The 26,955-nt window shown below is 36.5% G+C and overlaps 1 protein-coding gene across 2 annotated transcripts in view; it reads left to right on the top strand.

Annotated features, from left to right (window-relative positions):
- The window catches only part of LOC117409059 (atrial natriuretic peptide receptor 2-like), a 63,431-nt gene that overhangs the window by 23,672 nt on the left and 12,804 nt on the right, over positions 1–26,955 (top strand). For both annotated transcript variants that reach the window (XM_034924578.2, XM_059021192.1), the window contains exons 8-12: positions 10,570–10,690; positions 17,051–17,125; positions 17,553–17,630; positions 18,127–18,231; positions 26,258–26,329. In XM_034924578.2, coding sequence (XP_034780469.2) covers positions 10,570–10,690; positions 17,051–17,125; positions 17,553–17,630; positions 18,127–18,231; positions 26,258–26,329 — 451 coding nt within the window. The remainder of the gene's footprint in view (positions 1–10,569; positions 10,691–17,050; positions 17,126–17,552; positions 17,631–18,126; positions 18,232–26,257; positions 26,330–26,955) is intronic.

The following is a 26,955-nucleotide window of genomic DNA, read 5'->3' as shown; positions in this document are numbered from 1 at the left end:
ATTAAGGTTTCCCCAGTGGAATGTGTAGCTTGTCCTTTATTAGCACATGCATAAACAAACCACTCATAACAGAATACTGCACAGTTTATTATGCGTGGAAGACAATCTGTTTGTGTGAGAGTTGCAAGCTGTATGCGGATGTGTTAGCCTATACACTGCGTGGGAGCATCACACTCAACTGTGCCTGGCAGACCCCCTGAGCACTCATCAGCACATCTTCAAAGATTACTCTAAGGAGGCAGTGTCAAGTTCAAAATCAGTTTATAACCTCTCTGATCTATTCTCTTCACAATTTCACAAACTATTTTCTAGTAAAAGTTTTTCAGCTCTACGCAGTTAAGCATGAACATTGCTGGGGAGCTGGCGATGCATATCGTATAATTGCAATTTTCTGAGGGTTATCACAGGCATCACTTGTCAGCTTAGTAAAGGCCTGAGCTTTCACACTGATTATCTGTCAAGATGTATGGAGGATAAAAATGGGCTTTAAAGGCCCTTACACACCAGACAAAGCCACGCGAGAAAATCAATAAAACTTATGCTTTTCAATAGCGCCCTTCATACCAAAGACGATACGACAAGCGACGTCGCCGCAACTCAAATTCCAACGCGAGCGATGAAAAAAAATAGAACCTGGTACTATTTTTGTGAATTCGTCACATGACAACTACACAACTGAACAATCAGAGAACAGCTTCATGTCATGTGGTTTGAAATCAAGCCCTGTTTCACTTTGTGACGGGTGCCCACCCCTTGTGTGTATTTTATTATGTATGTAGGTATTCATTTGTTATTATTATTATTATTATTATTATTATTATTATTATTATTATTATTATTATTATTATTATTATTATTATAGCAGCAGTATGGAGTAGTGGTTAAGGCTCTGGATTCTTGACCGGAGGGTCATGGGTTCAATCCCTGGTGGGGGACACTGCTGCTGTACCCTTGAGCAAGGTACTTTACCTAGATTGCTCCAGTAAAAACCCAACTGTATAAATGGATAATTGTATGTAAAAAATAATGTGATTGTATGTAAAATAATGTGATATCTTGTAAGAATTGTAAGTCGCCCTGGATAAGGGTGTCTGCTAAGAAATAAATAATAATAATAATATTATTATTATATTGTGCTTATGTGCAGACGGACTAAAGCCGTTCGACATGATTATTTATTATTTAAGATGACGTCGAAAAGCCCTGCGTTTGTGTTTTGTTTATTTATTTAAAAACCTTGTGCAGAAGGTGACCATCTCCCGAGTTAATTCATTGATTAATTGTTGACAATCGGGAGATGGTCACATGTATAAAAACCTGCAGCTTCCTGCGCTCCAGGAGAGAGTGTCAGAGGTGAGACGTGAGTCTAATTAATATAGAAACAATGCTATATCTAAAATATACTACCCGTACAACCATTGTTATTGTTTCATTTCCTGGTCTGACGGCACCACCCACACGCACCACTCAAAGCAAAGGGCACTCTTTTTTTTTTTTTTAAATATGGTTCATCATTTTCAAACTGTTTAATTCTCACCTGTCAGATAGAAAGGTAACGGATCCCAGTTTGTCCAATCCAGCACAAATTAACGCCTGTGTATATCACTATATATATATATATATATATATATATATATATATATATATATATATATATATATATATATATATATATATATATATATGATTAGGATTAAATATGTACAAGCCTCTATACTGCTAGCCAAACCATGAGTATTTGAATCACAGAATGAAATACAGTAAACATAGTGGCAAGTTATTACCTTTAGGCAAACATGGTCTGCTTTCTGATTAAGTAGAGTGCACAGAGTGATAAACTGTAGTATTAATAAGTAGACACAAATACATTTACAGTCTGACTTTAAAAGATTTAGCTCTGCTCCATTTTGTGGATGTTAATATGCCCCTGTCTCTCGTAATGATTGTATAATTTTAAAAAGTACCGGTGTAAATTAAACTGTAAGCTACATGCTGTACACTGCTGTGCAAAGGTCTTAGACATGTTGCATTTTTCTACTCTGATGCATTATGAGCCTCAGCAATTTACTCAAAGCCTCCACTAATGTTTTCTACTATTATAACAACTTTGCCTTGCATAAAGAAGGAAAAACATTGAGTGAAATAGCTTGCATCACTTGATTTTCAAGGTGTGGTATCCGAAGCATAATCAACAAGTACAGAGAAACATCATCTGTAATTGACAAACCCAGGACTTGAAGACCCAAAAAGCTGTCTAACAAGGATGAGCAATACTCGAAGATAATATCCTTAAGGAATAGAAAGAAGACAAGCATTGAATTGACAACAGAACTGGCAGAAGGCACAGGTGTCTGTTGTCCATCAAATCAACAGTACAAAGTACCAGGATTAAAGAATGTGTTGCAGTAAGAATACCTTTGTTAGGAAAAGGCTAAAATATGCACAGAAATTGGACTATGGAACAATGGTCAAAGGTGCTTTGGACTGTTGATGGATGGTCAACGACACCTGTGCCTTCTGCCAGTTCGTTGTCAGTTTTTCCTTCTTTATGCAAGTCAAGGTTGTTATAATAGTAGAAAACACTAGTGGAGGTTTTGAGTAAATTGTTGATGCTCATAATGCATCAGAGTAGAAAAATGTAACATGTCTAAGATTTTTGCTCAGCAGTGTATATCAGGCTATTTTTTTTTTTTTTTTTTTTAATTAATTTAATCGTTGCCAATTATTTTTTATAATTTTCTCCTAATTTGGAATGGCCAATTGTTTTATTATGCTCAGCACCCCTGCGCTGACTCGGGAGGGCGAAGACGAACACATGCTGTCCTCCGAAGCGTGTGCTGTCAGCCGACCGCTTTTCTTCACACTGCGGACTCACCATGCAGCCACCCAAGAGCTACAGCGTTGGAGGACAACGCAGCTCTCGGGCAGCTTACAGGCAAGCCCGCAGGCGCCTGGCCAGACTACAGGGGTTGCTGGTGCGCGGTGAGCCGAGGACACCCTGGCCGACCTAATCCTCCCTCCCCCCGGGCGGCACTCGGTCAATTGAGCGCTGTCCCCTGGAAGCTCCCGTCCTCGGTCGGCAAAGGAATAGCCTGGACTCGAACTCGCGATGTCCAGACTATAGAGCACATCCTGCACTCCACGTGGAGCGCCTTTACTGGATGCGCCACTCGGTATCAGGCTATTTTTTAAATACTTTTTAAAAAGTTTCCAAGATTTAACAAAACATCCCAGCTCCCTCTATCGTCCTTTAGTAGCTAATTTTGGAAATGGTGAAATTATCAGTTGAATATAAAACTGTCCATCGTGGAGTCCAAAATGATTGACATTGATAACACTCTGTTTTATAGCTTGCTCTTAATTTGAACTGTGTAAAACAATGGAGCTAAATGGACTTATGCTCCTCTTTTCGGATTGAAAATGGGACCTTAGCAACATGTGCACTGAGAAACAGTAATGAGGTGCATGGGTAGGGTTGCCACCTGGCCCCATAATTGCCCTTAAACTGAAAGAAATAAACACGTGAAATGAGCACTAAACACTTGGTTAATTGTTATTAGAACATGCATTCTTAATTATCCGAATCATTGTGATAATACAAATCTTACAAAATAAAAAAGCATCTTGAATAAACATGTGTGTTGGATTATTCAAGATACTTTTTTATTTTGTAAAATTAGTATTTCAGTTCTCAATATTTAAAAGTTGCTATTTATATCATGTTAATTTGTAATTTATAGCGCTAATTTACACTGACTCTCCAATTAATAACACTGATCAGGTGTTCACGCTGTCGGCTGTCAGGAATAGTGAACAGCTGGTCAGTATTAATGATTTGAGCGGGAGAAGGTGATATACTATTAGAAACTGTAAAGAAACTTTAAAATATATATTTAAAACTATTAATAAAATAAATAAATATTGATGATGGTACTTATTTATTTATTTAATTTGTTAAAAGCTATTATTGTATTGTCATGCTGCCTCGAGATAATTAATCAACAGAATCAATTTAGCAAAGGTTTAGCGCTCAATTCGCGTGTTAATTTCCTTCAGTTTAAAGGCAACTTCAAAATCCTGTTCAGTCTCGCGGTGTTCCGGAATTATGGGGCCAGGTGGCAACCCTAAGCATGGGAGCAATGGAGCCAGATGAGCAAGTGATTGCTCTGTGTTAAAAAAATGATTTTCAAAATATTACTGAAAAACTAAGCAGTGCAAAATTAGCTCAATCGCAAAACACTTGACAGTTAGTTAGCCTCTTTGTCAGGGCTGAGGCTCTGCACGTTTAAATACTGTGTATGTAATTTGTTGTAAATAAAGTTTGATATATTTTGAGTGTGTTTTTGATTAGTATTTTGATTTGTCTTTTGTTAATAAAAGTATGCGAGAAGCGCTGAATTGCAGTCTTCCGCCTCCGTCTGTTATTCCTGCCGCTAGCCAGCCTTGACAGCAATGCCAGTTTACCACAGGCCGTTAATGTTAGTGTAAAATTGACCATGTTTGTGGGAAACGTCAGTTTTAATAACAAGAGTTTGTTTTATGATTGAGATAATCCCAGAATGCATTACTCTTTTATGTAGATTTTACCTCCCCGCTTGGTTGGTTTTGTAATCTCCTCTTTATGATTTATTTCCTATTTTCCTTTAACCCCACTATAATGTTTCACATTCTTTGAATGGTTTATTAATAAAAGATTGGCTTTGAAACCTGGCCCGCAGTTGATATTGGTTGATGTTTAAAAAGAAACAGAGGTTTGCAATTAAATGGGGGGTTAGTCCGTTAAAGGTATTCACATATGGGACCTAAGAAACAAAAGCCTCAGTGTAGGGTACAGTGTTTTGCAGCGTACACGCAAAGTCTGTGTTGTTCAAGTGCTGCCAATACCTTTGAAATAAGTGCCTTATTTTAAATAGAAAAATCTGTGCTTTGTTATGAATCAGTTTAATAGAGTTTCCTATACAAACCTCCGTCAAGTTAACCACAGCAGTGCTGCTTTTCACTTTTACTTATCCTGGCTTTTCTGATTTTCTTCAATTTAAAGGTTGTTTTTATCTTACAATCTACACATTACTTACTGTAATATTACTTTTGTAAATAACGTGGTAATATAACGTGTTAGATTTTATAATGGGAGTAATAATATTACAGCTACTTCCAGCAAAAAACAAACAAATGTGTCTGTTGTACACTTACATTTTTAACCCCGACACGCCAGATTGCTCTAATTTCGATGTCTCACAGCAATAAGCCGTGGGGCAAACTAATCAGTCTTTCTGATCCTTTTCATTGAATAAGGCTAGGCACTAGGAAAAAAAGAAATGTGTATCCCTACATGCCAATTTTGATGATATTCTTCAAAAACGTCGTACTCAGGAAACACGTCTATCACCGCAGATTTTGAAGCTTATCAGGACAAGATTGAGTCTCGTTCTTGACTGTATGTACCACATTTATTTATTTCTTTGTTTGCTTGCTTGCTTAGTGGTAGCCCCATTTATTGCATCACCCCATTATTTTTACGTTTACTGCTTTGTCAGCATATAGTTAGTTTTTCTGTAAACTTTTTTTTGTTGATTGTTGATTTGCTAGTTGTGGTTTTATTGAATTTTAACATTTGTATGATTTTCTCTTAATAATACAAAATTATTGAAAGTCAGGAAACACACAGCCTATTTTGTTTATATGCTAAAAATGAAATGTATTTATACTACAAACATTTTTAAAACCTGTTTGACACATTCAGAATTACCAGACATAGTTAGAAAGTAAACAGTAGTCACAACAACAGTATTGGTGGACAAGATAAGAGAAATAAATATATTATTATTATTTATTTCTTAGCAGACGCCCTTATCCAGGGCGACTTGCAATTGTTACAAGATATCACATTATTTTACACATTATTTTTCCATACAATTACCCATTTATACAGTTGGGTTTTTACTGGAGCAATCTAGGTAAAGTACCTTGCTCAAGGGTACAGCAGCAGTGTCCCTCACCTGGAATTGAACCCACAACCCTCCAGTCAAGAGTCCAGAGCCCTAACCACTACTCCACACTGCTGCCAAATATAACAAGTAATATGTAAGGAGTAATATAACACACTGCTTTTTATATGAAGTAACAAGTAAGGACACTGTATTAGTCTTTTCTGAAGAAATGAGTAATTCGTTACTTTTTTTCAGTAATGTGCCCAACACTGCAGGTTTCCATATACTTACGACAAAATTACAAACATTTAAAAATGTGACATTTTGAAATCTAAAGTGAAATACTTTTCTACTATTATGGCTTCTGGTAGACTTTTGGTATATCATTTTGTAGTTTTTTTTTATTTTATTATTATTACATGGTGTTAAATAAAATATATAAATGTTTTTTTTTTCGTTTTTGTCTCAATCCTAAAATTCTATGTGATGCAAAACTTTTGGCTATAGCTGTAGATGTAAGACAGAAAACAGTTGTGTTTCATTGGTATGTAATTGATAGATGAAATGGTAGCCGTATTAATCCAGAGATGATAGACATTGTAAACATCAATCTTTCTTTCCATCTTTCACCTGAAGAGGAGACCTTTGAGGTCTTGAAAGCTTGTGATGAATTTTTGTTTATTTAGTCCGATATAAGGAATCACATCTCCTTCTCTGTCTATATTGCTATGTAATGAAACTCATGCTTTTACTGTATTACAACGTCATGTGCCCCCAGGTGCTGTAAAGTTTTGTATTGCTGATGATATTAAGCAGGCCTTACTGGCTGAAGTTGAATGTCAAGTACAGGTTCTGGACAGAAACAAAAGCTTCTGGTATTTTGTGCCAGCTGCATATAAAAATACTTTAACACAAAGAGACAGTCCGTACCTTAAAATATTCAAAAGCTAGGGGCTCCCGAGTGGCGCATCCAGTAAAAGCACTCGCTAGAGTGCAGGATGCGCTCTATAGCCTGGATGTCGCGAGTTCGAATCCAGGCTATTCCACAGCCGACAGTGGACGAGAGCTGCCAGGGGGAGGCGCTCAATTGGCCGAGCGTCGCCCGGGGGGAGGGAGGGTTAGGTCGGCCAGGGTGTCCTCGGCTAACCGCGTACCAGCGACCCCTGTAGTCTGGCAGGGCGCCTGCGGGCTTGCCTGTAAGCTGCCCAGAGCTGCGTTGTCCTCTGACGCTGTAGCTCTGAGGCGGCTGCACGGTGAGTCTGCAGTGTAAAGAAGCGGGCGGATGACGTCACACGGCTGACAGCGTGTGTTCATCTTCACCCCTCCCGAGTCAGCGCAGGGGTGGTAGCGGTGAGCTGAGCCTAAAAATAATTGGGCATTTCAAATTGGGGAGAAAATAATAAAAAATAATTGGCAATGACTAAATTTATAAAAAAAAAATTCAAAAAATTCAAAAGCTCTATTTTATTATTTGAAAGCAGCAACAACCAATGGCCATTGATATTCAAAACAGCACAGCACTAGCAGACATTTGAAACCATGTTTCCATACCTTACAAGGCAGTTATGACATTCACAACAACAGATCGCATGCTTAATTAGACTGATAAAGGCTCAAGCAGAAAACTGTGGTTTACACACAGTTGAGACAAACTATATCAATATTTTTTTTTCTATTTGAGTTGTTATACAGTAGCTTTACCTCAGAAGTCTGTTAGCCGTTGCACTGAGAATAATATGGTAGGAGAGGTGGAGGTGCGTTACATACATTAAAAAGGACAGCAACATAATGGATACAATATGATAAGGACAGACTCGGTGTGCAGGGTTTGTTAATTATTATTCATTGTGATTTGGATAAAGGTACTGATGTCTTTTTTTTATTTATCATGTGCTGAGTTAGAGATAGCAGTCCTCTATTGAGTTTTCATACATTTCTGGCATGATACAGAGAAAAAGACACATTTGGAATACCCACATTTCCTCCCTCTGAATTTATCTCAATTAAGAAAATTAGATAAAAAAAAACAAAAAAAAACTCCATGCTGTTTGTATAAAAAGGGAACTTTGGTGGAGTTTGATTGAAAAAAAAAAGATTTTACTGTACAATGTGATATAAACTTATATTAGCTAATTGATTTATATTAGCCAAAAAAAGGAGTAGAAAGAAAAATCTGTCAGTGATTTGTGGCCATGGCAGTGCTGCCAGCATAGCAGGCTTGATTGTCGACAGAGGAAGTGATTTGAGAGGGCAGACAAAAAAGCAACATCTGCGGCATATTGGCCATACTGGTGCTGTCATAATTGAGTTAACCCTTGAAAAGTCATCAGTAACAAGCCAGCCTAGGCAAACCAGTTAGACCCACCACAGCATTACTCGCAAAGCTGTTCATTGGATTTTGAACACATATTGCCAAGTGAATCTGGAACTATAATGGCACTGTAATGCATAAGCAGTGCATTATAACTTGCAGTATATGCAGTTTTATACCACCTCAAAGCTGAGAGAAAGAAAACTAAACTTAGCATTTTTGGTCCCTGTTTATTTAAGCATCGACATGCACATGCTTAATAGAGCTACCAGGCATTCACCTGCAGAAGTCTTTTGCATGACAGAAACTGAATGTATGTATGGCTATGACACATACCGGTACAGGTTGGCTTTAGTTATTGTATATTTAATATACTCGAAACAAGAGATATTCATTTAAGTTAAAAAATAAATAAAATGGTTCCCATATATCAGGTGTCTTCTGGTTTTCGTTTCAACAAGCTCTCAGTTACTTAATTGCACCAATTATTGTCTTAATTAGTGGAGATGAAATGGTGTTCCAGATCTTTAGCCATTGATGATGTAAAGACATCTAGAAAGCCTGCAGGATTGGGGCTCTCCAGTTCCACGGCTGGAGATCCCTGCCATATATTCTATAAAAGAGCTTTCATTTCCTTGATTTCCCTCAGGAGTCTATTTTATTTCCACACTGTGTTTCCATTCTGCCTTGAATCTGATGCCAGGGATGACTTGTATCATCTTACTGGTTTATAAATCAAGTTGTATTTGTGCTGAGGTGCTGTTCCTGCCTATGGTCTTGGTAAACTAAAATTAAAATGCTTACACCCACTAATGAACAGGCCAGTTAAATACTGACATGCTATTAAGTCACTGAAAGTTGTTTTTCACCTATGCCTCAATATTGTGGTTACCATTAAAATGCTCAAAAGAGTCTGTGTTGAAGTCAACAATAAAAAACTGAATTTAGTAAAATATTTTTTAAAAGAAAGTCACATTAGCCACATTAGCTCTTAGGAATTCCTAAATTTGGGAGGAAATTCTGGGAAACTGTGCATAAAACATGATCCAAATACCAATTTAGCCTCAGATTATTGCAGTCATGGCCCAGATCTTAATATTTAATTACCTTCTTACTTCCAAAGCATGGTTTTGTATTTTTATGTTTTCTAGTGAACTGCTACAGTTGGCTAATGGAATGGAGAACACATGAATACTCTAGTGGGATGATGCTTTACATAAAAAAGATTATATTCCATTATTGCCAGCTGGGTCTAAGATCAGCTATAATCACCAATCGATCATGCATAGCATGACATGCAGTACAATCTGGTTGCATTGTGGTTCCGGCTTGCTCTATATGAAAGTAAAGCACACAAATGATGATATTGGCTGGACTCTTCATTGCTACTTACAGTATCTTTTAAGGGCTTATACATAGAAGCTGGGATTGGAAAGTGCTTTCTCATGGTAGAACAGTACACTGCTATACACCTGATTCATTTGACTTGGCACTGGCAATGCTTGCTTTTCACCTCTTGTACCTTGCGTTACATCTTTGTGTCGAAAGATGAAAATACCCAAAATGGCGTTCTGTGATTCAGGCTTGTGAAGAGGGGCCAATTAGGGTCCCTCTTCACAAAGCATGTTATAATTCTTTTTTTTTTTGGTAAACATTGAGAATACACTTCTAATCCACTCTAAAACCACTGATGGTTTTATGAACTGCATATTTGAATGAATTAATCAATATGGGCTTGAAAAAACAAACAGTGCATGACATAGCTATATTTATAACAATTTCAGTACAGTAAATAGTGTATTCAAATTATCAGTTGTCTTTTTTCTTTCATAATATTGAAACCTTACCATTTCCTCAGTTATTTTGACACAGAAAAACACTTGCTTGCAGTGCATCTAACCAGGAAACTAGTAGAAGCAGTTGTAATAATATGCTACTTGAAATAAACTTGATAATCTGCTATGGGTAAAGTGTCTAGCTGCTGCTGGTTGTGAGTGAGCTATTTTTCAGTATACCTTGACTGCCTTGGATTTGCTTCTTTGTTTGTGTGAAGTTGGATTAATAATGTTTTTTTAAACAGGATCCTGACCAAAGCTTGGGGCTTGATGGGAATTCTTCTTAACAGATAACGAAACATGAATTCTTTGTCACCTGGTTCATACTAAACAGTTTTTTTTTGTCGTAATTAGCCACCTAGGCAATTAACAACTGCCTATGAAAATGCTACACTAGAAAAAAAGCCTCTCAATTCATTAGTGATGCTCTTTTTTATGCTATTCCCTGCCAAGAACCATCTCCCATTTACATCTGAATTATTTATTAAAACAGAAAGCTGAAACTGGAGAAGGAGCTGGCTGGCATGTTGTGGAGGATTCGCTGGGAGGAGCTTCAGTTTGGAAACCCGGAAAAAAACCACAAGAGTGCAGGCAGCAGACTCACTTTATCTCAGGCGAGTATTGAATAATACCTTTAACATGGATCTAGATGAGTCACCTAGAGTGATGAGACAAGAATACAAATGTGTTATATTATACTGTACATAGGGCTTCTGATTTTCGGTTTTAACTGATAAAACCCGATAAAACACCCCCGTTACAAAAAAAATGAAATCGGTGGATAGCCAATTAACACTGGAAAGCACCGGAAAAACTGTGGAAATGGTTAATCAATTCATGTTGACTTTACCCTTTTTCTATTAAAAAATAAAACCTACTACAAAAATAATAATAAACACATTTCCCAGTGCTGCTGGGCAATGTCCCGCCTTCCTGACTTGTATCTATGATTGATTCGTTTTGAATACTTTAAACCCGCCCCAACTACTGAGTGACAGCACATTCCTACATCTCTACTGGAGACTCCTCTTGCGAGATTTAAAATGAAATTACAATCAGGATGGAGGCTTGTTAGCGGAATTTAAAGCTGTATTACAGTTAAGATACAGAGGACTTCAAATAGAATTGTTGCGAAATGTACAAAAATGCTTACACACAAAAACCCCAGAAGAATGTGCGCGTGACCATAGGGATTTCCTTGTGGAAGACAACAAAGGAAAGAAGGTACAACTTATGTGTGCAAGTGCTGTCAAGTTACTATTATACATATTTTGACAGAAAAAAAACGCATTTTGAAAAGTAACCGAAAACACTAATTTCATACAGTATATCAAAAATGAAAGCCCGAAAAAAACGATTTACATAAAATCCGAAAAACAGAAACCCTAAGTATATAGGTTCATTATTGTTAAAAAAATAACCCCCCCCCCCCCCCAACAAATGTGAAACCCCTTTAGAATAAAGAACACGGTTAATAACATAAAGCGATAATTGTGGTAGATTGTATTTCATTGACACAATTCTAGGATGAACTTTACTGGTACAATGAAAACTGTAAGTCTATCTGGTGGAAGGAGGTGATGTGCTATAAAATCCTGCATGACTGTATTAAACAAAGTCATATAGGACTGTCATCCTAATCAAGTGTTATCCTTTAGAATAATGTTCTGTTTAGTTAATTAAAACATTATCGTTCTTCAAGACCTTAAAGAATGTGGAGGTATCTTTGGCAAGTTAAGTACAGTGTATTTTTGGCTAAAATCTTATTTCAGTGTAAAAAATAAAAAAAAAAACAGTTAGTTCAATTGGATAAATTCCATTTCAGTAAATAATAGTTCAATCTGGGGAATAAAAGGCTGACCCCCTAGTGAACTATGGCAGCAGTGTGTGTTGCTTGTGGGGTGAACATTTGTCCCCATAATGACTAATCCTTTCTGATCATTATTTCCATTGTGCCACATATTAAAACAAAGTTTTTCATTCAGTTGTATTTCATTTTATTTCATCCAGTATTATTGTTGGCAGTCAGTAGGAAATGCATGTGCAGTAGATGTTAGGTATTAATCAGATTGCTTAGAATAACCCTCATTCTGCAGGCTCAACAGTGTAACAAAGGAATCTTTAAAAGTGTCAGTATTATGATCTCGGTTTATAATAATGAAATAGAAAAATATAGTCTTACTTGACCATGGTGGACCATATATCTTTTAACCTAACAGGACTGGAATTTACCTGAGTGAATGGTGATCCTATAGAGTGAAATCCTGTATAGTCCTCCAGGGATCTTCCATATTGGATCCTATAGAGACAATCCAGTGAATCCTTCAGGATAAAATCCTATTTAAGCAATATTGGGACTGTGACCATTTTATTCTTGGTAATGGTTGGTGTTGACCATTGATATGTGGATGTTAATGCATTACATCATCAAGTTTTTGGGCATATCTCCCCCGTCCCCTTTCCCTTCATCACCACCCCATCCCCAATACCTTATAAATCCAGTTCCCCCACAAACAGTACAGATATAAAGCTCTGTCGAGGTAGACCCTCCCCACCCCGTTGAAATAGTAATACTTCAATGTCCCAAATAACGCACATTGAAATATAACACCATTTTCTTTGTTCTTTGTGTTTTTTTTTCTTTCATAAACTCTAGAGATGAATGTTGACAGTCCAACCCGCATGCACATTCAGCTGCTACCCTGTCAAGCACTGTTCATATATTCGTCATATAGAATCAGAAAGGATCACATCCTATTCTGTCTTTTAAGGATTAAATGTTGTTCTGTCCTATAGGACCTTGTATGAACAAATGTATGCAATATATTACTTATTAGATATCCACTACACCAACAGGGACTGGCAGCAACTGTTCCTGCAAGTCCTTTTTCACATCATGGAGATAATTAAACCAATTATTTTATGTTAATCCTACCTAGAGGTTTACGATTTATTTTAATACCTGTCTGGCAATGTAAGTTGTTTTATAATCTTCCAGATGGCACATTTTAAGACCACACCTAGCAAACATTCTAAATGGAGATAGATATTAATATCAGCTTATAACTTCTTAAACTTTTAATTAAATCTATTGGGGCTGTACAATACACACATTGTACACAATCAGCATAATATTCAGTGGTGCTATACTGCCATACTATTTACCTCATTTTTTTAAAAACTTTATTTAAATATATAAACTTCTCAGACGAGTATAGTATAAAAAGCTATAAAGGTGCACTTTTTGATTAGAATGAATGAATGTTGGTTTAGTTTAGAACCTTATTTTTTAAGATATTTGTCATTTTAAGAATGATTTAAAATGTTACGTTTATTATGCCATAATAATGATGTTGTTGAAAAACACAATCTAAGAAATGTATATAAATATATATTTTTAAACTTTCAATAAAGTTCAATATGTGATTCTTTGATTTTGTGTGATGTTTTTTATAATGTAAAGTGTATATATATAACAAAATAAAACTGAATTCTTAAAATACGGGTAGCACAGATTTGAGCGACCACTCTGATTTCCTAGAGACATTCTAGAAGGGGTAGCTTAGTTGCCTCATCAGTCCGAACAAAGTAAAATTCTATGAATTTATTGAAAGTAAATGTAATTTAAAACAATGTTTCTACTCTACTGTAAGTTTTAACATTTTGCCACTATACCTGTTTTTATTTTTTTAAGTTGATGCATAACAGAACCTAGTTCAAACATAAACTTCAGTGAATTAGTAGTAGCGGTAGTCTACTGGCTCGACTCGCAATAGCACATTAACAGATCTCTTTTGGGCTATGGGGGGATCATAGGCGAGGGACTGAATAAATAACTACATCTAACCATGTAGAATGCTCCAGTTACATCTATTGTAAACCTGCATGACCACAATTAGCAACGTTGCCTCAAACTAGGTCTCCTGGAACAAGGTTTCAAGCCAATAATGGAATTAGTTACTAGTTTGCTATGCAAAAAAACTTAACAAGATTGTTTTTTTCAAAATTAACTTTTTTGTTTCTCTGTTTCATACAGTGATTCTTGCGTTTAAATTGCATAACATCAGTTTTTTTTCATCTTCCCAACATTTTTCAGTGTCAACTGGGAATAAAGGATATCACAGCAAGTTATTTTAACACACCCTTGAAACTCAAATATACACAATTCTGTATGAACAGCGGTAGAATAAAGGGTAAATACACCCTGGTCTAGTAATTATGTTGTCAGCTAGAGCAGAGGTAGGCAACCCTGGTCCTGGAGTGCCAAAGACACTTCTGGTTTTTGTTTTACCCAAGCCCCAATTGATTCAATGATTGGCTTAATTGGTCAGAATTACCATGTGTTCCAGGTATTTAGCAATTGATGATTAAGAGATATCTACAAAACCTGCAGGCTTGTGGCACTCCAGGACCAGGGTTGCCTATCCGACCCAGAGGGCAGTTTAAAATACAGTCCTTATTCCAAACATGTTGGCAGCTATTGAAACTAAGATTAATACAGGCTCTGCTGGCTGTGAATCCTCTCTGTTGCAGCACTATGTTATTTTTTTAGGCTGTGTGTTTTTGTTACTGGCTAATATTATACAAAAGACATCTGGAATGAATTGCTAGATAATTAACTACAGTGATGCTTTGGCGTCTTGAGACAAAGAAGGAAAACAAGGGTGATTCTCGAGCAGTTATTGCACACTGTGAAAAGGTTTAGTACCATATTATAAATCACATGGAAGTGCTTGGAACTAAGCCAGTGAATGGTCCAAGATTCTACTGCATGGTAACCTGGTGGAGGAGTAATGTTTAGTAAATTCTATCCTATTGGTTGATATGATCTATGAGGTAATCAGTACAGTGACAATGTGTGCATTTTTGTGTCTCCTACTGGCAGGGTTTCCCAATCCTGGTCCTGAGGGACCCCTGTGTCTGCTGGTTTTCATTCCAACTGAGTTCTCAGTTACTTAATCAAACCCTTAATTGAACTAATAATGTGCTTAATGAGACCTTTTTAATTGTTCTCAGCTCCTAAAAAGTTGCTGATTTCAAGTTGCTTAAAATTGTATAGTTAACTTGAAATCTCCAACTGTTTAAAAGCTGAAAACAATTAAAAAGGTCTAATTAAGCAAATGCATAGTTAAATTAAGGGTTTGATTAAGTAATTGAGAGCTCAGTTGGAATGAAACCCAGCAGACACAGGGGTCCCCCAGGACCAGGATTGGGAAACCCTGCTCTACAGTGCTCACTCTGAGAAGGGAGTAATGCACAGTATATTACACAAACACATGCTAAATTGGCATGAGGTCCAACCATGGTTTGTCAAAGTCATTTTATTACAGTATTTATTCAGCTAACCATCCCAAAGCGCTACCTAATATTCCTGTTCCCCAAATCATTTTGCCTTTTATTACAAAACATTGCAATTTTGTATGAAAATGTAAACATTTGCTTTATTTAGATTCCCCTTACCTGTTTCAGTCTTACTGTAACTGTGATTTTTTTTTTTTATTATCATAAACTGTGCTGCAATTCTTTAAATACACAGCTCTTCTTTCACAAAATATCCAGCCCCTTTCATTTGCTGGAGTATATGTTACATCACCAGTTTTGGTTGACTTCTGGCAGCTGTCAAAGGTCAAACCTTAGCTGAGGGGCAGCGCCTGATAGCCCAGAAGGCGAGTTCCTGAGGAATATTTTTTAACATTACCACAAACAAATGCACTTCCACAACAGAGACAGTGTTTCTTCAATCGTTGAATGAATTAATACGCCTTGATTCCCCATAATTTGTGTCTGTTGATTACCTGTCCTGCTAAAAGAATAATTATGTTTTCTATTTTGAATAGAAAACCCAAAGTGTTTTTTTTTAAACACTTTCGACCTGGGTTTCCTATTGCCTTTAGCATCTTTTCTTTGACATGAAGATACATTTCTGAGTGAAGTGGATATTGGATTTCAACATCTAGCCTCTTTGATCAAAATATTGTACTGTTTGAGAGAGAGAGAGAGAGAGAGAGAGAGAGAGAGAGAGAGAGAGAGAGAGAGAGAGAGAGAACAGTAAAAAAAGAAAATGCATTAAAACTGAAGACGGGGGCATAGATTTCAGATTGGTTTCAGCTATTATTGATTTGGAACAACCTTTTTTTATTTTAATTTTTTTTTAGAAGTGACACAAACCTAGGAAAGGGATCAGGTCACTTGGAATACTTAGCAGGACTGGTGCAATGGTTTCATTATCCAGCAAGCATATTTGATCGTACTTTATATGGTACGATAGGATCGTTGCACTGGCTTGATAGCCACAGTGGTACAGGATATTGAATAGTGCCACCTCTCAGCTCCAAGGCAGGTAGTACTAAACATAAATACTACTGTTTATATGTTTATTTTTATTATACATGGCCAATTTATGAACAACCATTTTCATTTTAGATACAGTGAAAGATTATTTTATCATTTTTCTAATTTATTTTTTGCCCACATTTATTTTGAACTTTTTGGATACAACAGGATTTTAAAGTCATGTGGAATGTCATACTGACAACAAGACAAAAATACAACAGCAGCCTTTTTTTTTTTTTTGAAAAACCTGACACAAAGATAAAAGAGAATTAAGTAACTGGTCGCTGACACAATAATTCAAATGTCGTTACAGTAGAATGCATCATCTTTCATTAACTGAAGAGACACGTTAATTTATGCAAGGGATGAATTGATTGTCTGGGTTTTCTAGCAACGAGAAATCCAAAAAAGAAACCACCTGTCTATTTACATGGTTTGTGCATTTCACAAAAAAAATTGTTTTACCGTTTTTGACATTTTCACAAATAATCGTATCAAGAAATCGTCAACAGCATCAAAATGTTGACCTTTGAGCACCATGTACTGTACAGGGTAATTGAGATGTGTTGTGTGAGTTAGTCCAAGTTTAATCGGATTTACAGTGCTGTGTTTAATTAACTGCTCTTCCTGTTTTATTTTAGCGAGGCTCCAGCTATGGCTCCATAATAACAGCACATGGGAAATATCAGCTTTTTGCAAAAACGGGCTATTTTAAGGTAAGTTATTTTTTAGTGTTTGAACATGTTGTCACACACATACAGTCACACACATGTTGTGTAACAGCCTTTCATCAAGTGAAGAATACGGCTTGCATTGCGCAGTTTGTCAAATCCAAAGCCGCTCAACAAAAAACTGGAACATTTTCATTCATTATAGTCACTGCATGCACACACGAGTCAATAAGCAATTAAATAAGAATGATTCAAAGTCTGTTGCCCCATATTCCTAACATATTTAAAATGGGTTCATTTTGTGTGCTTTGTAACATTTTCACTACTGTGTTCCAATGATGTTATTTTAATGTTCAGTTCTTATACTGTATTCAGAGAGATTACCGCTTGAAGTGTCTGGAAGTGCAATGAGGCATAATGTCCATTCCTCTGCTCATAATCTTATAATTTGTTTTTTTTTTTTACTATTCAGGGTAATTTGGTGGCAATCAAGCATGTGAGCAAGAAGAGGATTGAACTGACCAGACAAGTGCTATTTGAACTAAAGCATGTACGTTTTAACTTAAAAAACACCCACACAAAAGATTATTCATACCAAACAGCTTATGCTTGCTTATGTACAGAACAATAATGTACTGCTATGGTGACTCTACGCCAGTGCTACCCCATGAATTATATAAATCCGGTACAGAATTCTTATTCATAGGGGAAGAAGTTACTTGTTGTATAATTATATACGTTATATTACTGGTGGTTGTTATAAAGTGCTACTGTACCCCTGTAATAAATGAAAAAAAATGCCACAATATCATCACTTCAGAAGTAAGTAATTTGCATGGATTTATTCTTATGAGGCTATCTTTGTAGTCTGAGGTTAAATTTTTTATGTATTACCTTTACTTGAAGCTTTGGTTTGACGTTTCGAAAGACCTACAGCTCAAAATATTATGTCCCAGCTTTGTTTCAGGACAATATCCAGTTTTGAGGGGAAAACAAATTAGTAAGTGAAGAGAAAATATGAATAAGGATTTATGTCATGTTTTCAGATGAGGGACGTCCAGTTCAACCATTTAACCAGGTTCATTGGTGCCTGCATTGACCCACCAAATATCTGCATTGTGACGGAGTACTGCCCACGAGGAAGTCTACAGGTAAGGAGCGCTGTGGAAGGCTCTGCTATACCTCATAATGAATACTGCTATGTGGCAAGCTGGAAGAAACACGCAGCACTGCGAGTGAAATGAACGTGCTGATTGGGCATTTTAATAAATACACAAATAAAACAGTTGAACAAAACAAAACACTGCACACAAAACAAAATGGCACGCTGGCCAAAACAAACAGACAAAACACGGCGAACACTAAACACACAAGTGTCGTGCTCATCTATGCCAGCACGAGTAGCAGTTGCTTTTTAGTTTTAATTTATTCTCCATCTCTCTCCCGTTCTTTCGCCCTGAACACCCAACCCCAAGTGAGTGATTCGTGCATCTATATATATAGCTGAATCCCAGCACGTGAACTCATTTGTGCAATCCCCATGCCTGCATACTAGTACACATTTTATCTGCACGTGAAGTGATTGTGCAATCCTTGTGCCCAGTGTTAGACTTAGGGGTGGACGCTGTCCACTCACGTTTTTGGAAGGGTGGACGGAGTCCACCTACTATTTTTGGTGAAACGCCATTTTTTACACTCCATCTACGTTGTTATTTATCTTAAATAGTAGCCTATTTTATATCGTTTAATGTTCCCGACGCAACTTTTGCATTTATTGCGTCTGCCTGTGCACTAGTGAAACAGCAACTCGAGTTGTACTGAAATTGACAAACGGCACCAGGAACTGAAATTGACATGACAACTAGTAGAGGGCGATTTCATTAATTTTTTTTTTTTTAAAGACTGTTATCACATATTATTATTATTATTATTATTATTATTATTATTATTATTATTATTATTATTATTATATAACATGTGTTGATTCAGTTGAACATTTCTAATATAAACTAAGTGAAAATTAGTATAACAGCTGATCTTGTTTTTTCCCTTCCAAAAAAGACAAACAATATTCCAACAGATTCAATGAAAAATAGTGAAATTTGTTTAATAGCATATCAGTGTTTACAGTGTTTTATTTTATTGCATATAAATTGCCGTGTTGTTTTTTATTTGTGACTTGCTATTTTGTCCGATTTTTTTCTTTCTTTTTTAAATTTTATGCATACATCTTAATACGATGGCTTTGTGCTTTATTGTGTGTTGTATAGGTATAATTCGCAATATATTTTGGTAGGCTTCAGGTTTTTTTTGGGTTTTTTTGGTGCTTTGAGTTATTTTTCGATTTTTATTTTTGTGTACTTCTAGGGTGTTTTTTTTATTTTTAGTATGATTTGCTAAAATCGTTTATTTTTGGAAATTAAAAAGAAATAGCACTCAAATACAGTTGGCTACAGTAACTTTCAGTTTCTATAAAATAAAGGCATTTAGAATCTCACTTGAGCAATGCATAAACCTTCAACATATTACATGTAGGTTTAATGTTAGACTAATACATATAATATAACTTCATAGTAGAGGGCTTGTGCACCTTTAAGATTCAGGCAGTGCAGAAGTGCAGTCCGGTCCCATTAGCAGATGGTGATTGAGGAGCTGAATCAGTGTTGAATCTCACTGTCAAGAAGCAAGATGTGAGAAAGCTGGCTGCCCTTCACGTCACCCCAACATCAGTGATGTGGATTGATTTAATGTGTGGTCTTTTATTATGTTTAGGAAGGCATTAGGTATTGTAATGAGTGCTGTTGAGATGGGTGATTTTGTTTGTTTTTAATCGCTGTACACATTTTGCAGTTAGTTTACATGAAGACATTCTGATAGTATTAACATGTTTCCAACCGTCCTGCTCTGATCCTCTTTAAACATGTTAATCAGGTTTTATTTTGTGTTTAAATATTTTGTTATTAGATATTAGAATATTGGACATTTTGGAGAATATTCTATCTGGTTTGGCATGCAGCAATAATATTTCTTCAGTTGTGTGTATGCTATTAGTGTGTAGGCTATATTGTGGTCATTTTGAGGACTTGAAAGAACTGAGTGCCTTTGCTATTGTATTGTGCTTGACTGTGCGTGTCAAAGGATAGCAGTGTGCCATCCTGAGATGTCCTGCAGTGTGTTGATGCCATACTTTCTATTTTGTGGACGAAATATCTTTGTTCTCCAGTTTTAAATAATTGTCTAATTCTAAAAAAATGTAAACATTATACCAGACAATTAATGTATGCAAAATACAATATATTTTAAATGTTTAAACAATTGGGGGACCAGGAGATGTGAATAGTCAGATTATTTTCCCAAATGGTTTCATGTGGTGGGTACGTCCCGCATTAACAATTTTTTAAAATGCAGTATTGCACCAAATATAGCCTTGCAGCCAAATAATGTTTCTCAAGAACGGCCAAGAATAGCCCTCCTAGTTTAGAAAGTGAGAGTCTCTTTATTTTATTCTGGGCTGGTAATCTTCCATAGAAAATCTACCCAACAGTGACAGCATATGCTCCTCTATTAATTCTAATTATTATACTGATTACTGGTAGCCTAAAACTTAGTTCCAATCTCCACATAATATCATAATTTAAATGCAAATAAAGATTTTCCCATCCAACTAACAGTATGGTTTCTCATGGACCTGGCTCCCAAAATAATATCTATAGATCAATGTCTTCATCTTTTTAGATGTAAAATTGACGTCACTGGCACTGTGAATGTGAAAGGTTCCCCAGGGGCTTTGCTCCCGGACCGCACTGGGCCTGGGGTCACAAAACCCCCTGCGGGTAGGAAAATGTGCACCATGGCTGAACATTGGTTAAACCTATAGAGTCCACCCACTGTTGTGCCTAAATCCAACTATACATTTTAAATCATTTGTGCCACGTAGCCCACATTATACACCGTGTACCAATACATACACACCACATGCAACATAAAACACAAAAACTACGCACAGGGGAGGGCACCCCGCCACATGCTACTAAAATTATAAATTTATGGAGTGTGTAATTTGTCTGTGAAGAAAAGTTCAGATAAAATGAACCCATGATTTCCTGCCGTTCATGATGTTTAATTTAATATTTAATGAAAGCATTGTATAATAGAAATAGTTACTTGTAGTCTTCACTAATTGTATTCAACACTAAAATAAATACATTTCCAGTACAAAGATGTGAAACACAAATGCAGTAAATCATAGCTACAAGCTAAAAAAATGAATTACCACCGTGCTAAGTTAACACCTTTGATTCAAATAACACTGAAGGCTTCAAATAAATAACTATTTAAGAGCCCTGACGTGCACCGTAATTGTTGTTTTTTACTGGTTGTTAATCTTTTTTGTTTTCATTTTAATAAAAATGCTTGTGAATATGGCCCAACGACAATAATTCTGGATATCAAGAGATGTACTAAATGATGTGTTGTCTTTTATACATCATAAAATAATGCTGCATACATTTAAGTATGTTTAAAATGAACAGAACTGATGCTTTAAGAATACATTTAATATGACCGATATCTAACTGAGGCCAAAAGTTCCATACAGCCTTTATTACCACTTACTTTATAATCCATCCAAGTCATGCAATTACCAAGGCTGAATTAAGATAAATGGGTTTTAATGGACTCAACCTAAACATTAACAACAGACTGCCAAATATGTGATCTCCCCGTTTTGCAACAGGTGGAATGAAAATGTCATAGCAGCACAGATTTGAAATTCTGGAATTTTACAGCATCATTAGCTTTTTTTGATGTGGTGTTTTTTGTTCCATTTTTCTAAATGTTGTTTTATCAGTTTCCCTGGCTACACCCCAGGAAACTATTCTCTGGCATGTAAATAATTTTACTGCATAATCATAAGGAATTAGTAGGGAGTTCATTGGACTCAGAATACCTACAAAACATTATAAAATGGAGGAACAGTAACAAAAAAACACCTGGGATGATTTTTTAACATCGCATTGATATATATTGCCACTGCTTAGATCACTATATTTATTTATTTATTAATTATTTTTTTTAAAAACAATTACACTTGAATTCAGTGGTTCTTTAAAATGTGATAAATTAGTAAGTGTAAAACACATACCATCAATGTATAACCTTGTAACCAATTCATTGAATTAAAAATAAGATTGAGATTTTTTTGTGTTTTTTTTTTTATTTTTAGAGTGACCAGTTATTATTTTGATTTATTTTTCCCCCAATTTGGAATATCCAATGTATGTTTTTTCTCCTCACCGCAGCGAGTCCCCACACAGCACAGACATTCTGAAGGCGTGTGAGCATCTTCTGATCTCACAAGCCTAAAGCCTTTTACACCAAGCAATCCAGAGCAGAGGTGGGCAGGCTACCGATCTCAGAGAACAGAGATCAGTCCTAGAGCCTTGCTACCCAACCCGAGCCCGACGGGACCCAACAATAAGTGTCGGGTTCGGGTCGGGTCAGGTGTAGTTTGTATATTATGGTTCGGGCTCGGCTCGGGTTGGGTTAGTGTTATCAATGAATGGATTATAGCGTTTTTAATTTTAAGTGAGTATTTTCTTTCTTCCTCTCTGTGCAAGTGCTTCCTAAAACTCACTTCCTGCTTCATGATTTTTGAAAAACAACTCGACATGCGCCATAGGTTCTTTCAGAAATTACCTCTTAATATCATCTCACAAACCTGCCTGTCAAATGCTGCGTCACCGGGCTTTACCAAGTAACCACAGGATATAATTAATTTCCAACTAACAACCAATAATTATCTCACCTGACTAACTGACATTTTGTACAGCCTGCACAAATGCTGCATGAGCGGTCTTAACGGGATGCAGTTCAGTTGCAAAACATCAATGTCACCAAATTTGAACAGTCAGTCTTATACAAATGCACACACACACACACACACAAAAAAAACACCAAGTGCAACGCCAATAGCTCTCATCGGCCGACAATTCATGCCTTTTTTAGATTATGACACAAACTGTTTTGTTCCAGTTAATGATACAAAAAACTATTTGTCCTGTAGTAAACTGTATGCATTTGTTTAAATGTAAAGAATGACTAAATGTAGAGTATTAAAACACTGCTCTTTAATTCACCGTTAGTTTTCTCACACTTGTAATGTGCTGTCTTAGGCAAACGTGAAACCCGGTTTATATCATGACCTGCTTTATATCACGAATTAGGCAATCATGATATAAAATCTGTATATAGGATGATGGAGTATATGTATGTGTATATATATATATATATATACATACATATCAACAGGAGAATGTGTAGCAGTGGAGTGTTCTGTTGCTGGAAAGGGTACGTCTAAATCCACTGTTTGGAAATAGCGATAATAAAAGTCCATGTGGCTTGTACACAAATCTTGCAAAATATTACTGAAATATGACGTCAAAAAGACGGTAAATCCATCTCTGCAGCGGCACACTGAAAAGGAATATATTTGTCCTTTAGCTGTTTTAAAAGCCATAGTTGTGGTGTAATATTTGTTGTTGAACATTAATTTAGCAGTTTGATATGACATAGGCTTGTCCAAAATGAGTATGCGAATTTGCAAGAGAATCTGTGGCTGTTTATGCTAACAAAGTTTTGAAGAAGCCTATTGTTGTCTTCTTTTAAATCAAGCAGTGCTGGATTACTAGGAAAGGAAGTAAATGAGATCTGATTAATTGAGAATGATGTTTTCTTTATTTACATTTTAACTGGAAATACTCTACACTGAAGGTACTTGGTTGCAATAGCATATGTTAGGAATATATTTGTGGAGATGGACGGGTCGGCCATGCAAATATTTAAAAGGTCTCGGGCTCGGGTCGGTTGTTCGTATTTTGTTTGGTCGGTTCGGATCAGGTTTTAAAATTAAGTCCGAGCAGACCTCTAATCAGCCCTGCTTTTTATCCACTCTCAGTGTGCTTGGTGTCTGGCCAGTAGGGTTCACTGTTGCGGGTGGAGCAGAAGGAATCCCCAATGTGACGCCCCCCTCGGGGTCCCCATCAAAGTTCGGCCTCTTTGCACACCCTGGACACGAACTGGCGCTGTCCAAGCTGTATGACTCATCCTGCACTCCCAGCGGCAGCGCTTTAACTGGATGAGCCACTCGGGGACCCAGCCATTTGAGATTTTTGATGATCTAAACAATGTCAGAACTAAATACTGCCGCCCATAAATTTATAAGCCTGATTTTTCATGGACCTCATTTAACTGTATTTTTATTGCATGTACCTTTATGATTTAAATAGGATCAGTATTAGGATGAGCTGCTTTTAGATCATCAAACTAGAACCATTTGTTTCTCACATGAAGAACCTGGCTTTCTGATGTAAAAAAACAGCATTTTGTTTTACAGACATTTAAAGCTTTGAGTGTGATCATATAAAAAAAAGCATTGGAATTATTTGATTTAGTGTTGATTCTATATGAAACGGCAGTGCTCACAATGCTTTTTATGAGAATTAGGTGCAGTATGTGAGAAATGGCAAGAGGTATTTGCGAAAACGTCAACCAGCCTTGATTACCCCACATTTAACAACAAGGGGCTTATCGATTCTTCTGGCTACATTCCTTTTCCAGGAATGTTTTAGAGCATAAACAGCTCAAGAGTTGCCTTTGGCAAAAAGACAAAGCAAAAGCTGTTAAACCTTCATCTGGAGGAATTGCAGCGTTTACAAGCTGTACAATCCCATTTATGTCCAATGTGTGCTATGAATACCAGCATATCTTTGGTGTTGCTCTGTAAATGTTTAGCTTGTTTTATTAGTGATAGCCTTTTTTTGTATATAATAGCTGAACTGAAGAATGCATCTACATTATGAAAAACAGTGCTGTGGTATAGTGGTGTCGCGGTCAAGGCTGGCCAGCAGCAGAAATTGCAAACCCAGAAGCGAAGACTGCCATTCAGAGCTTTTGCACACTTTTATTCCTTCACCAAACAAACAAAAGGTTTACACAAACAAACAAATCAAAAACAAAAAAAACAGCACCCAAGCAACGCCTATCTCGGTGCAGGGCTAGAAGCCAACAAATATTTCTTGGTTCTTTTTAAATGGTGTGGTGTTTTCTCCAGGTGGTTAATTGACTGATTGATCAGCCAACCAGGAACTGCATTCTCAGGCTGATAAATCAAACCATCAACCTGCCCAGAAAGATCCCAAACCCAAACCACAGAAACTCATATATTTTAATGTGCAGGGCCTTTTGCCCTGTCACAGGTCCCATATCATGGGCATATTCGCTCATTTCTAAGTATTTCCAAAGTGCAACACGCTCGAGATATTTGAGAAGCCTCATAATAATTACTCCCTGTGGATTTTATAAGTGTATGAAATGCATGGCATCATACCGTAATTGTGACATTAGGAGTACACAGGCAAGTCTGCCAGTTTTAATTAGTTTCATAAATATAACCGGTGGATCACCAACTAAATAATTAACTAATTATATTGCAGTACACGTCTATAGTGGAAAGCAACCTTGCAATTCATGAGAGCTAAGAAGTCACTTTACATACTTCGGGAAACTGAACATGAATCGCCTTTTCTACATTTTTTGTTTTTTGTTTTGGTGCAACACACAATTTTTACATAAATTGATATCCTGGTATTCATCTTGTTTTTATCTCAGTGTAGGGAATATTTAGCCCTGATGTATATATTGAGGGGGTGAAATATCAGGCAGTTGATCTTGCATTGAGACCAAAATCATTTTCACAATGCAAGAACAGTACAATGGCATGACATTAAATTTAATCATGGCAAATGACGAAAATATATGTACCTATTGTATTGTATTGTATAATACTTACAAGAGCTATATTAAAACAGAAAATAAACCTAGATCTAAGGAAGGAACCTGACTAATCAGACTAAATTTAACAAAAGGGAGTGGGTGCAGTTTTCAAGAATACAGTTAATCTTTTGCTTCTGGTTCAGTCAACTAATTGCAGCCGTTGTTTGTGGTATACACACTGTATGTTGTCATTTCATATGGCCTAAACTCCTTTGAGCATTGAAATGAATCCTGTATAAAGGAACAGTTGATTGGAAATGACTGCCCCTTATTGTCAGTGAGTGTGACATTTACTTAAAAATGTTGCCCGAATGTCAGTGCCACTGTTATTCTTTCTTTTATCAGGACATACTAGAAAACGAGAGCATTAACCTTGACTGGATGTTCCGCTATTCCCTCATTAATGACATAGTAAAGGTAAGAGTAAAAACACTGTATGTATAAAGTCTGATTTGCTCTGCTAGCTCAAATAACAGTTTTTGTCACTCAAGTGCAGTTTCATATGCAAGGCAAAGGTGCTACCATGCTTACAGCTTCAGAATCAGGCCTATTTTCACTGGCACAGGCCCATTACCCACCAAATATCCTTTGGGGTCCCCAAGGTTACTTAAAGGGACAACAGTAATATACAAAAGACACAGACTAAAGTCTCATACGATATAGAAGGGCAATATGGTCATTTAAAAACGGCATCTGAAAAGAGCAGGACATTAACATTACACTTGAATGTATCTTTTACCTTGCTTTACATGTTACACAGTTGTATCTTTAAAAAAAAAAATATCCAGTCCCTTGCTTCATTTGTTCTTAATAATCCCTTGATTGATTAATGAGGTTCCTGACATTTTTGTACTTTTGGGACTTGATGCCTAGAACTAGAACAAAAGTTACATGAGTCGAGCCAATTTTATTTAAAACTGAATAAATAGTTTACCTTGGGCCAGCAGTATGAATCACAGACCCCACATCAATGGAAACTTTAGTCTTCTGTGTGTTCTATTCGTGATTTAAAATTGGTCAGAATTTCCAGGACAGTTTAAGCC

The sequence above is a fragment of the Acipenser ruthenus genome, chromosome 1, assembly GCF_902713425.1.
Source record: "Acipenser ruthenus chromosome 1, fAciRut3.2 maternal haplotype, whole genome shotgun sequence".
NCBI classification, from domain to species: Eukaryota; Metazoa; Chordata; class Actinopteri; order Acipenseriformes; family Acipenseridae; genus Acipenser; species Acipenser ruthenus.
The sequence above is the reverse complement of the archived record's forward strand: the minus strand, read 5'-3'. Positions and strand labels throughout refer to the sequence as shown.